The sequence below is a fragment of the Zeus faber genome (assembly GCF_960531495.2).
Source record: "Zeus faber genome assembly, chromosome: 14".
Lineage (NCBI taxonomy): Eukaryota > Metazoa > Chordata > Actinopteri > Zeiformes > Zeidae > Zeus > Zeus faber.
The window spans coordinates 28,835,670-28,848,728 of NC_137200.1; the positions used below are offsets into that span (position 1 = coordinate 28,835,670).

The 13,059-nt window shown below is 48.1% G+C and overlaps 2 protein-coding genes across 2 annotated transcripts in view; one reads left to right on the top strand and one right to left on the bottom strand.

Moving 5' to 3' along the window:
* Positions 1 to 7,296: 7,296 nt before the first annotated feature.
* Positions 7,297 to 10,791, top strand: zmat2 (zinc finger, matrin-type 2). The gene is made up of 6 exons (XM_080013956.1): positions 7,297 to 7,329; positions 8,180 to 8,273; positions 9,291 to 9,414; positions 9,869 to 9,942; positions 10,096 to 10,241; positions 10,543 to 10,791. Exons 1-6 carry the CDS (start codon positions 7,312 to 7,314, stop codon positions 10,684 to 10,686), a joined length of 600 nt encoding a protein of 199 aa, XP_079870082.1. The 5' UTR covers positions 7,297 to 7,311; the 3' UTR covers positions 10,687 to 10,791.
* A 560-nt stretch (positions 10,792 to 11,351) lies between these two features.
* The window catches only part of nup98 (nucleoporin 98 and 96 precursor), a 35,314-nt gene continuing 33,606 nt past the window's right edge, over positions 11,352 to 13,059 (bottom strand). The window contains exon 35 of the mRNA XM_080014385.1: positions 11,352 to 12,709. Within this exon, the coding sequence (XP_079870511.1) occupies positions 12,522 to 12,709 (188 nt within the window). The 3' untranslated portion in view covers positions 11,352 to 12,521. The remainder of the gene's footprint in view (positions 12,710 to 13,059) is intronic.

A 13,059-nucleotide genomic window follows, 5' to 3' on the forward strand; every position in this document is an offset into this window, starting at 1 on the left:
GCGCGCGGCGTTCCGGTCCCACCGCGACCGGTTCAGCAAAACCGGGACCGGTTCAGCAAAACCGCGCGTTTGGAAGCAGGGACACGGTGACGTCCGCGCAGCGCGAGCGGCGGCTTGATAAATAACATCACGGCGTAGTGATGCGGGACGCGGACGATCCGTCGGCAGCGAACGGATCTTCTAAATGATTCGGGCGTTGGGAATCACCGACCGTGAATCACCGACGCAGAAAGAATAACGTATCGTAATAACAGAGAAAGGTTACTGAGGGCTACACTTCAATATGGGACCAGGCACTTGGCGTAATTAATATTGAATGTGAGCGGTTTACCAAATTGTACCGTTCCACCGAAAACTATTGACGGGAAAGTTGCCTTCACTCGTCAAACAAAACATATTTTGGGGAGACTTGCACCAAACCGCCTCCGGTCGCCCACCGGGTTCCTTCTTCCGTCTTCGTGAATCATTCGGGCGGAATTCGCTGATTCCGGCGGCGCCACCAGACACCCCCGGCCGGTCCGTCGTGAGCGACTCTTTTAACCGAGTGACTCGTCAAAACCGAATCTCAAAAGCAAAGTCGAGAGTCGAACCTGTCATCGGTAATTTAGGGTGATGAGGAGGAATAGGATGCACGTGATTTAACCCGAAAACGAAAATACGTTAATCAATTGGTGTAAATGATAAGGATACAAGTCTATTAAATTTAAGATGCACCGAGTAGAGAACCTCCCGAGATGTACTGACATTATCCTTCCATTGCGGCTGCTTGGATCATGGGACTTGTAGGTTTAGCCTTAAGCTTGTTTACCAACATGCATAGGTTGTCAATGGTTACATGGATGGATTATTTGGTATGCTTTATTATTTCCCCTCTATGAAAGAATACTGGACGGAGCTTGGAGAGGCATAACTTGAGACAGGACCAACATTTAGGGTTTCAGGTTGACGTCCAGTCCGGGCACACTGAACCAGGTGCATCAGGGCGTCCGTGTGGCGGGGCGCGGCCCAGAAGGTCAGCCGCCAACACCCTGCGGCGCAACGGAGCGCAAGGACATCCTGAGTTGGGATTTGAGATCATATAAACACCCAGCCACGTTGCAAACAGCGTTACGCCAATCACTCGATGAAAGCAGAGATCAGCCATGAAGGGTCAATAGATTTCCATCTTTATTAGTTTTGATCCTTCAAATATTTTCATTTTGCTCTTTCAATATTCGAGTTGCAAAGGACAATTAAGAAAAAGTAAAATAAAACTCACAAAGACAACGCCTCCCATTAATACTTTTGGAAACGTGGAGGAACGGAGCACAGAGGCCTTGGAGCATAACCCAAATGGATAAGTTAAATAACACGCAAACATCAACCTTAATGTGAACAAATAACAAATAAAAAGGTGACTATAAACAAAAGTGACAAAATTAAGGAACTGGAACAAACTACACAGACGCCAAAACAAGTGGGGGGGGGGGGATAAAACACTCGATCCAAATAAATGCACGTGAGACACCCAACGCTTGAAACCTGTAGAGTAGTAAATAAATGCACCGACGGAGGTGAAGGGGTCAGCGTGCTCGGAAGCGGTCCTCTTTAAGAACTCCACCTCTCCCTCTCGGTCGGCCTGCAGGTGACCAGGCCGACCCAGGAAACATCCGCCCTCCCCGCGCTGAGCACCGCTTCCCGGAACACAACAGAGTCCTGGTCACGGGGGGTGGCTGGGAACGCCACGCTTCTCAGCGTTTCACTGCCATCTTAAAAACACAAACCACACCTCCTGCACCCGGCACGTAGGAATGAGAACGACAAAGTGGAGAGTTCGGCAGAGACACGGGGTCCACGGTAAGTGGGGGCTCGGTCCCCGGAGGGGGGGGGGGGGGGTCGGGGTGTCGGAGAAACGGTTGAACTGCAACCTGCCCGTCGCCTCACGGACGTCCCACAACGATCAATACGGGTTCCACGACAGGTGATCGGTCGCCACAGGGACCTGCTGGTCATCGGGGGCGTGGTCTAGCAGCGGCCCTGAGGATAGGTAGAGGGTGATCACGGCGGTTTCTCTCTAGTCGGACAGTGTTCCTGAGCGGGGGGGGGGTTGGGTTCCCGCCGTCGCCCCGGGCAAGAGCCGCAACTCACCTTGACCGCGCTCCCTCTCGAGCAGGATGCGCAGCCACCCAATCATGTTCTCGCTGGACGTCAGCTGACTTCTGAAGGTGTAGCTCAGGCCAGGCGGGGAGCGAGGAAGCTGGGGGCTCCCGTTGGGTACCTTGGACAAGACCACAGACTGTCACACACACACCGCCCCCAGGGGGTCAGCGCTACCACTGGGATGTGAGCTCACAACCCCGGTTTCCAAAACAACGCCCCTTCCTTGACTCTCACGAGTGGGTGGCGTCATATTAGTGATATTTTCCAGTCATACTACATTCCAATCTGTAACCTAATCCGGATCCACAACGTCACTCGCAGTCGAGGTTTAATACGGAGGCAAAATTTGACGAACAAAATGTCAAGAGATTTGCGTTTGGAGCGCGGTGTGTGTGTGTGTCGTCGTCCGCTCACGGCCATCGGCTCTAATCTGCACCTTGTACCCGCGGTCACAGTGTTGACTGACCCCTACCAGGGAGACTTGGGCCAGCTCCCAGGGTTCATGGAGGTCCAACGGTCCCTTGACAGAGAGGCGAGACAAAGAGGAGGTAGCGGAGGCTGGGGGAGTCTCCTTCTCTCTCTGCGCCTCCTTCTCTGATCCGTCCTCGCACAGCTCCGAAGTCATCCTGGCCAACTGACTCTGCCTGTCGAGCCAGTCATCACAACATTTCACAACAGTTTGCTCTGAGACGGACGATATAAGAACCCGTGATGGATTCTGGTTCTCTGCTTTCCGACAGAGCGAAACATTTAGACGTCGCTAAAACATAATCCCCCCCCCCCCCCCCCCACTTGCCGTTTATGTTCCGACCACCAGCCAGCAGCCAGAATCTATTCATGCATTTAAAGTCATTGATGGGACCAATGCAACACATGATTCCTTACGCCCTTGTTCAAAACCTGTGGCACAAGCACAAAAACACAAAGTGGCTTTCCAGATATGGGGTCACCTACAGATGGTCCACGGGGTCCTGCGCGTCCACACCCTCCATCTGGTTGTCGGACGGGGGGTCCCAGATGTGCAGCGCTCGCCTCCACAGCCGCACCTGCATGTCCCACGAGCGGCGGCTGTACTTCTTGTACTTGTTAGGGGTGGAGGGGTGGGCCTTGGGGTCTCGGAGATGCCTGGGAGGAGGTTGGAGTGTTACGGTCAACCCTGGGCTGCGTCCCAAAGGATCCATCCCAAGGTTGCAGTGCCAGCACAACATTTAGTCATGCATTGTCCAAATTGATAGAAACTGAGAAAAACGATGAAATAGCTTGTCGACATGTTGTGCAGTAGTGATGTCTCCTTTTTAAAAATAAATACAAATAGCTATAGAGCTGCACCAAAAACGTTTACTTTTTTATAAATCTCAGTCCAATTTGCATTACATTTAGTCATTTATCTTTTATCCAAAGCGACTTACAAGGGAGAATAACATTCAAGCTACATTGCGACAGAGACATTAGTGTAACAATAAATACTGCTAGGTAGTGCTTAGTACTTGTAAGTTAGGACAGGAGGTAACCTCTGAAGAGCTGGGTCTTCAAGTGCTTCTTAAAGACAGAGGGAGCTCCCTGCTCTGGTCGTTTTTGGCAGCTCGTTCCACCAACGTGGAACTACAAATGAGAATAGCCTGGATTGCCGTGGCTGTATGGCCGGCAGAGCCAGGCCACGCTCATTTGACGAGCGCAGCATGCGGGGGACAACATGTGCTCTTACAAGAGCATTTAAGTAGGCGGGAGCATTCCCAGCAATCACTCTGTAGGCCAGCATCAGAGACTTGAACTTGATGCGGGCGGCTACAGGTAACCCAGCGGCTACAGGTAACCCAGCGGCTACAGGTAACCCAGCGGCTACAGGTAACCCAGCGGCTACAGGTAACCCAGCGGCTACAGGTAACCAGTGGAGCTCGATGAGCAGCGGAGTGACATGTGCCCTCTTTGGCTGCTTGAACACCAGTCGCGCCGCCGCATTACAAATATGACCAAAAAAAAAAAAAGGTAATGAAAGGAATCCTAAAGCGGCTTTTCACTCGTCCCATCAGAGCGCTTACTTTGGGACCTGCTGAACGTAGTTCTGGTAGCCACTGGTGTTCTTGCCATACTGGATCTGTTTCTGCCTCCTTTTCAGAACCGCCGCGTTGGTCTCCGTGTTGGCCGCATCCAGGTAGCGGGGGTACCAGTGGGTCAACTGGGGCCTGAGGGGACAACGGATCATTCCCAGTACAGTGACGCGCTGAAAAGTAGTTCCAGAAACATTAACAGTACATGACGTGGTCCAAGTGACGGGGCCCCTTGTCCGGCTTTTTAACATCCACGCAGAAACAAGCCCCCCCCCCCCCACGCATAAGGAAACTTGGGGTGAGGGACGACTCAAGGTCTCGCCATCTAGTGGAGAAGGATTTCATCGCATCAAGGTTCCTACAGCGTGACGTGTAGTACAGAGCAACTGTGCACACATTCCAGAAATACAATATTATTAGGTCACTCCAAAACATCTTATGACATATCTGATGTTGTACTGTGATAGTCATCCAAGTCCTTTTATCTTGCATCTTTTAAAATTAGTTTGAAGGAAAGGAAGTAAAAGGGAGTTAACTAGGCTTGAGAAGTGAAAGCACAGGGGGGGGGCACCTCCATCCGCCAACGACAAAATAATTCTCACAGACAAACAACGTGGTGTGTTTTTTGGGTTTGGGCTCCTGAAGGCCCGGCCTGGCACCACAGTGCACCATGAGCCGCAACGGGAACTGCAACGTCACAACATTGTCCCGGCTCAGCCCGGTCGGTGAAGGTAGAGGCGGTAAAAGACAGAGGCTGACCGTTTGAGGTTGTCCAGGTCATCAGTACCTACAGCCACACTGTTAGCGGACACTTTAAGAATACAGCGCTCCAGGATGGAGGACCTGACGGGGAACAAGGGCACATTGGAAACACTTTGATTGTAATGAGACGTGAAAGCAACCGCGAGGCAAGGTTTTATTGAACATTTTCCCTCGTCACAAAAAAAACAAAAAAAAAAAAAAACAGACTACTGCACGACTTGAAATTTGCTACAGTCACCAGGTGACAAGCTTAAATATTAAACCTTTGCATCGGTGCTTATGTCATGACTGATCAAAACAAATACCTGCGAGGTTTATTGGCCGAAGGCCCCCACTCTTCTTGAACGTCGGCCCTAGGGGGAGTCGACGGGTTCCAAGAGGAATTGCTGTGACGGGGACAAAGCACAGTCACCATTCATCTGACCACACGCAACTCCATTGTTGACGACGCGACGGGGAGACAGCGGCCGCACCTGACCAGGCTGTCGTAGACGTAGCTGCAGCCGGGAAGCAGCCAGGGCTCCGGGCTGTAGCAGGACGGGCCCCTGGGGGAGCCGCCGGTCCACACGGCAGACCAGCTTTTAGCGCACACACATGAAGGGGGGCCAAAACAAAAGCTGCACAGGAGAGAAAAGATTATGGATATAAAAATCTGGTTTACACTGGGACAAGCATCGAAGCTTGTGCACCAGCTTTGAACAACTTTAAAATTATTTGGGTTTCGTGGACTGTAGCTCTTGTTTGGCAACAATCAAATATACACTTTTAATAGTTTGAAGTCATTTAGTCCCAATCATACTTCAAACACAATTCAATGACGCACCTGAGGAAGTTTCTTTCAGAATATAGTAAAGACATATATATGAAAGATCTACTCGTCTTTGGCACCAACCCCTCGGGGGTGACATCAACTCCATTGGAGAGAACTGTACCGTGGATCCGAACCCACTCCTGAGCTAAATGAGCTCCTTTTGTGAGAACCAAAGTGACTCCACCAGGGAGGAGCCGAGCTGGAGAACAGGTGTGAAAGCCGGTGGCCGTGTGCCCTTCTGCAGGGATCACCCTTCCTCCTCCACAACCAAACTTTACAGAAAATTGGCTGGAACAAAGTTTGACGAGGAGAACGAATGAAACTCACAAGTACTTTTAATCAATGGATGTCTTTAATACATCACACAACACCCCCCCATAACTACATTCTCCCATTATAATTCAGCCCAGCCCACCCCCCCAGATGGAGCTTTCATCAATTGTTAATCATCTTAAAGTTCTGACAAAAGCAAATGAATGAATGCATTAATCCAGCTCAGTCACTTGCAGAATTTGGATATTTAACCAGTTTGACCCAAACTAAAAAAAAAAAAAAATTATAATATATATATATTTTTTAATTTTTAAACCTGTGCTGTCAACATGCTTGACATACAACACAGTATTTGTTCCATTGCATCTAGGACAGTTAGTTGCAGGCGGAGTTCAACTTCTCCACCTGCAACGCAACTCATCACAACTGCTGCAATGACTCTGTCCTGAGCCCCGAGCGCCCGTCCACGCAGCCGGGCTAGCGCGGGCCCTCAGCGGCAGGGCACCGCGGGGGTTAGCCCCCAAAGCCAGACCCAAACTCAACTACTTAAAAGGACTCCATCACATTCCGGGCACAGGTTTGACATAACGTGCAGCCGAGACCCCCAACGCAGACCTGTCAAAGCTCAGCCTTTGGCCCCAAGCGTCAAGCTACACCCAGCCAGCGACTTCCCACTTGGGCTGGAGGGGCCTCGTACCTGGAGCGAGCGGCACCGTCCATCTGGATCCGAACAGCGGGAACCAACTAGGGCAGCGCCGCCCCACACGGCAGCTTTAACGAGCCGCAGCTGGGGGGCGGGGCCGGGGCCCGTGGAGCAGCGTGGCGGCCCCCGCCTCCATCGGCCGCGGAGCTCCCGCGTGTTGAAGAACCTTCACGTCCGTGCTGCGCGGACACGTTGTTCGTGTGTATTTGAGAATGTTTCGTGTTCCAAACGTAAAAGTATTTTTACAACGTCACGAAAAACAAACAAACAGACAAACAGTCGTAAGACGCGCGCGCACACGCACATGTACGATTTCAAAATGAATGAATTGTGTTTTACTGTGAGAGCATCGAGGTTAAATTCCGTTGAATGTACAGAATTGAGCAGCTGACTGGTCATCAGAGCCACCTTTTAACCCCGATCAAGTGACGTGTTCTTGTCGTAATCGCAACGCGCCGTGACCTCACGCGGCAGGAGTCTGACGTAGAGACGCTCCGGTGCGGCAGGGGGCGCTGTCGCCGCTATCCCGAGCGCACGTTTTTACGACAGCCGTAATTTGTTCCGTGCTTGGCAAGATGGCGTCAGGCAGTGGTGTAAGTATTCCACACAGTGGTAGAAGAGGAATTTTGATTGGAAAAACTCTTTTGAGTCGAATTAAAATTCTCCGACACGTGATTTTTACGGATGTTTGGATGACTCAAATATTTTGAAGCGTTGTTAAAGCTAACCCAGCTGCTGCTCAGACAGCACGGCGGGCGAGCGGCCATCGCATTTCCCCATGAGAGCAGTAGACAAGATGTGACACCGAACGTCTCTGTTGTGGCTGGAAAGGAAAACTAACTATACGAATTATACTAACTAGAAAATCTGATCTTGAGAAATATAAAGCCCGTCACCTACTGGTTGACTTCGACCTGACCTAGCCATTGTTTGCAATGACAGAGAAGTGAAATCCACATTTTCCCTGTTTTCACGAATAATATAAAGCTTTCACAAATCCGAAAAATGTTTTCAAATGGTGTTTTAAATGGTTTAATACAAATACTAACCATTTACCATGTGTTTTATTGGAGTTCAGCCATGCAACGGCAATGTTTGACACGGACCCAGTATTTTATTGAAAAATCCGGGATTTTTAAACGCGCCCTGACGTCAGAAGCTGCTGACTTCAGCGTGGTAAAGGAAAGCGGCATGAATTAGTTAGAATAACAAAGTTATTCAGTACCAACCTAATTAATAACGTCTGTGTCATTAACTAAGCCATTTCTTTGAAAGAGTGTTTCGGTGAACTTTGTTTTAAAGAGACTGCTGACATTGACGCGGTATCTTTGCTATGCCAGTTCCTGTTTGCCTCCCAGCCTCCATCCCCTGTGTATTTGAGTAGAAAAGCCATTGTTATTACTGGGCCTGGTTAACCTCTGTGTGTGTCTTTGTTTTCAACAGTCAAATAAGAACGACTTTCGTCGGAAGTGGGATAAAGACGAGTATGAAGAGCTTGCTCAGAAACGTCTCAACGAGGAGCGGGAGAAGAAGGATGGTAAATATCCCAAAATGAAGCCTGAATGTGACTTAAGATAAGTTGTGCCCTGTGACATCAGGGGTTTCAGATCATGACATGATCCTGGTTTGGTTTCCACCTCCAGAAGTTGGTGCAATTACTCTTTGGATATGTGGGGTTTTAATGTACGTACCACAGTCCTATTTTGCTACGAAATGTATTGGTGAATGCAATGAATGTGATCAGCTGGAATATGCATGATATGTCATGTAAAATATAAATATATTGATAAAAAAAAAAAGTAAGAAAACAATAATGGTGAACATTGCCAGAGCAATTCGCATTAGTCTGGAACCTCTCAGTTCATTTTCGTTACCAATGAGCGCTGACCAAAATGTCTCAAGGCAATTGGATAGACCTTCAACCAATCAGAGCATTGGATAGACCTACAACCAGTTAGAAGTACGACGAACAAATCTTTATTATCAACAAAAGCTTTTTAGAGAAAATAAACCGTCCAGTGTGTTTAATACTGTCGCCATATCGGATACTACTGACCGTCACACATCAGTGGCAGCCATCTTGGTAAGGTGCTGCCAGTGCTGTCATGCTGTCAACCCCGCCCCATATTAGATAAGAATAGATTAAGACATTTTACTGCATATATGTATGAACGTATGTATATGTATGTGACAAATAAACATCTTGAATAATCGGTTGTGGTTGGCCCGACGCTGGCGAGGTCGGGTGGAGATCTGTTTGAATGGGAGGGTGATCAGACATATCCTGCGGAGGAAATGGAAGGTGAACTCATCACAGATTAAAAAAGGAGCTAAACAGTGAGTGCTGGGAATTGGTTTTATAGATAAAGGATTTGCCTGTCCTGCTCGTGGTAATATATGTTGGGTATTTCAAACCTGACGAGACGTTTGAGGTCTGTCTTATCGTGACGTGTCTTTGTTTTGTGACAATATGGTAGCACCACAAAAAAAAAAAAAAGCTGAATGATTGATTTATCACCCGGTCGTCCAGATGTAATTACGGTTAATTCCTCAGGAAAGCCAGTGCCTCCGGTCAAGCGGGAGCTCCTGCGTCACAGAGATTACAAAGTGGACCTGGAGTCCAAGCTTGGGAAGACCATCGTCATCACCAAGACGACGCCCCAGGCTGAGATGGGAGGGTACGTGCAACGCCTCCCGCCTGCACGTCTGAAAGAAAACAAGATTCTCAGTTGTTTTTTCGTTTTTAAATTTTTTTTTTTTTTTTTAATTTATTTATTTTTAAATGGTTGCTCCAACTCTTGTTTGCACCAGGTTTACAACTGCCGGTACTAGGTCCTAAACCGACGATATCTGCACTGATCAAATCTATAACTTTTATTTAACAGTATAGACTGGACAGAGAAGGACGTGGTTATTGCTCTGGGTGCCAGATGGTTGTTCTCTTGTTACAACCTGAGCGGTGTCTGTATCCCGTACCAGTGCTTCATGATTGACTCCAGTTAATTCATCGGACTATGTCAGGAAAACCCTGTGTGCACGTCATTGCAAATGGCAAGGAAGGAACTCCACGTGTACATTGTCAAACCAAAGTCATGTTTTTGATGTGTCTGTTTTGTTCCCCGTCTCTCCCAGTTACTACTGTAACGTCTGTGACTGTGTCGTTAAAGACTCCATCAACTTCCTCGACCACATCAACGGAAAGAAACGTGAGTTTGAGATCCAAGCCTCTTGGTTCCTGGCGTCTTGTCTCAAAACAGTGAAACAAATGATTTATTACGGCACGTGCTACCACCGCCTCCACGCAGGGGCTCAAATTAGTTTCTCTGTAGTTCTCTAAACGGTCCTTTCCGACCGTACAGACCAGAGGAACCTGGGAATGTCCATGCGGGTGGAGCGCTCCTCCCTGGACCAGGTGAAGAAACGCTTTGAGGTCAACAAGAAGAAGATGGAGGAGAAACAGAAGGAGTACGACTTCGAGGAGCGCATGAAGGAGCTCAAAGAAGAGGTGGGTTGTTCTTCGGCGCACGCTTCTGCTCCGACCGAGGACTTGGCTGTGAACATACACCGCCACGACAGGCAGCCCCTCTGGGTTTACTTATTTTGAGTGTCGGTTTTAGACAGAACACTGGCGAGAAGCAAAAACTCTTTCCTGCTGCATGGGAAGGTGGGAGGTTCATTTATGACTTACAGCGTTGGCAGGAACGGTACAAAGGGGAATCAAAGTACTTACTGTAAATATCATCTTACTCTGATTGTTTCGTTGTCAGTGGCACAATGCTCGTACTAAACACCTTCCCCTGCCTCAGGAGGAGAAAGCCAAGGCGTACAAAAAGGAGAAGCTAAAGGAGAGGAAGAGGAAGGCGGAGGAAGACGTGGACTTCGAGGAGGACGAGGAGATGGCTGCCGTCATGGGGTTTTCGGGGTTTGGCTCCTCCAAGAAGAGCCACTGACAATGCACCTCCAGTTCTGTTTTTTGTTGTTGTTATTTTATAGGGACATTTATTGCCTGGTTGGAGTCTGTCTATTCAATAAAGAACCATCTTTTTATCAATGAATTAATGAGTTTGCTGTTTAGAATGGCTGTGTAGCTTTTGTTTGATATTACTACGCTGCTGTTTATCTAATGTTCCACTTCTAATGTCTGGGCCATGTACAAAGTTCCTTTGAATATTTGATGTCAAGACATTTACCACAAATGGAAATGTCATGGTTCATTTACTTTAAAATGTCAACGCTTCCTTAATTTACAAAAGAGCCAATATATCTGATCCATGTTCAGTTGCAACAACATGACATGAAACCTGAAAACAATGTTTACCTGAACAGCGATGACGCTGACATTTTCAATGTGTTTGTTGTTCTGCAATTAGCCAGCAGGGGGCGACAACGAGCCCCCCTGCCTCCATCAGGTTGGGGTGCGGACCCCACTACAACTGTCCACGAGAAGAGGTTCTCACATTGTTTTGTGAAAGAAATGTTCTATTTACTACGCAAATTATTTGTTAATAACAAACTAATAATATACATTGTGCACTTGAGTAAATAGCATTTATTTTGATTCAGACTTTATTAAAAATGTCACCAGGCAGCACATACTCATACAAAGGACCGGGAAGGCACCGTGTGTTGCTAAGCCAGGCAGTACACACACACACACACACACACACACACACACACACACACACACACACACACACACACACACACACACACACACACACACACACACACACACGGCAGAACAAAAGCTCTTAAGAGACGTTTAAAGAAGCAATAGATCTACTTTGAAGTCAAACGTATCAGCTGACATTGAATTGTCCTTTATGATACTCTTATGGAATTACAAAAAAAAAAAAATCAAAACCTGGTGAGTTTCTTCCTTTACAGTTGCATCCAACCCAAATAGAAAAACTACAAAAATAGACCTTTTATCCCCCTCACCCATTTTACAGCTCTCCCCCCTTCTCTGCCGTCTAGAAGCTCAACACCTCAACAGGTTGTACACAGAGCTTTTGTACATGAATACTAAATTGAGCATCATCGCTATTCACATATTGACATCATTCTGCAAACACCAGCAAAAGCTTTTGTTGTGCCAAAATAAACATCAGGTATTTGAACTGTACACACACACACACACACAGACACACACACACACACACACACAATGGTCTAGGCATGAAAGAAATAAGAAAACACAACCAAATCAATTTAAAAGTCAGGTCCCCTTTGGACGAGAACAAACATCCTGAGGAGTGTGATGGGAAGGAACTTGCGCACACAGGAATGATCTATCTAAACGGGCTGTGCCTTTCGTCTACGGGGCAAACGACAAACAACATGAGACGGCGACTCCGTCCACGGCTGCTCTGTCGCCCATTTCAACAAACGTGACGTTATCGCAAAACAAACTGAATTGAATTTAAGTCGGGCAGCTGACGGGCTGATCCCAGTTCTGTTTCGTATCAATGCACTTTCCTCTCTTCCTGCCGCTGTGCTCCGCCTCCGCAACACCACCCGCCACGTCAGGTTTGACATCTTTCAGCTCCACGAGGAGGTTCAGAGGTCGTGGCCTTTTCAACCGCGTGCGGACAAACACCTTATGCTTCGCCTTCGTCAGAGGAAAAACTGATCACAGCATTTTATTTGGGTGCATTTTTTTTCCCCTTCAATATTAAAATGTTGCCTCTCTACGGTGATGGGCTCCACCCTCGTCCCCACCCAAAAAACCACAAGCAATGAGACTCTCCACCTTGACGGCAGATCGACCTTCGGAGCCCTTCTTTCATTGGCCGACGACGAGCTGCCGGAGGTACGACTGGGTGAGGCCGCGCAGCTCCTCCAGGGTGTAGTCTTCGGGCATGGGGAGGCGGGTGATGTGGGGGGCCAGCTGGGCCAGGGGGAGCTCGCCCTCCACCCCCTGCTGCAGGCTGAGCACCACCCGCAGGATGTTTGCCACACGCTTGGCCATCTCTGGGTGGAGACAGGAGGTTTTTTTTTTAATTTTTTTTATCATACTTTCAGATCATCATTTCCATCACGTGACAAAGGCACGGGAGAGTCAGCGTTGACCTGGAAGAGCGTGCGAATGACGTCAGGCCTTTGAATCATAGTTTATTTTTTAGGAAATGGCGACACCTCCATGTAACTGTATCAATCTATAGAAACAGCCACCCTGTTGGGGGTGGAGATACGACCCCTCACGCACACATCTGCTTTCAAGCTCATTTCCTTATCGCTGCTCAGCTGAACTGATGCTTTTTAAATAAATTTAGTTTTTACATTTATTTTTCTTCCTTCTCATTTCAAGGCCACCAAGACCA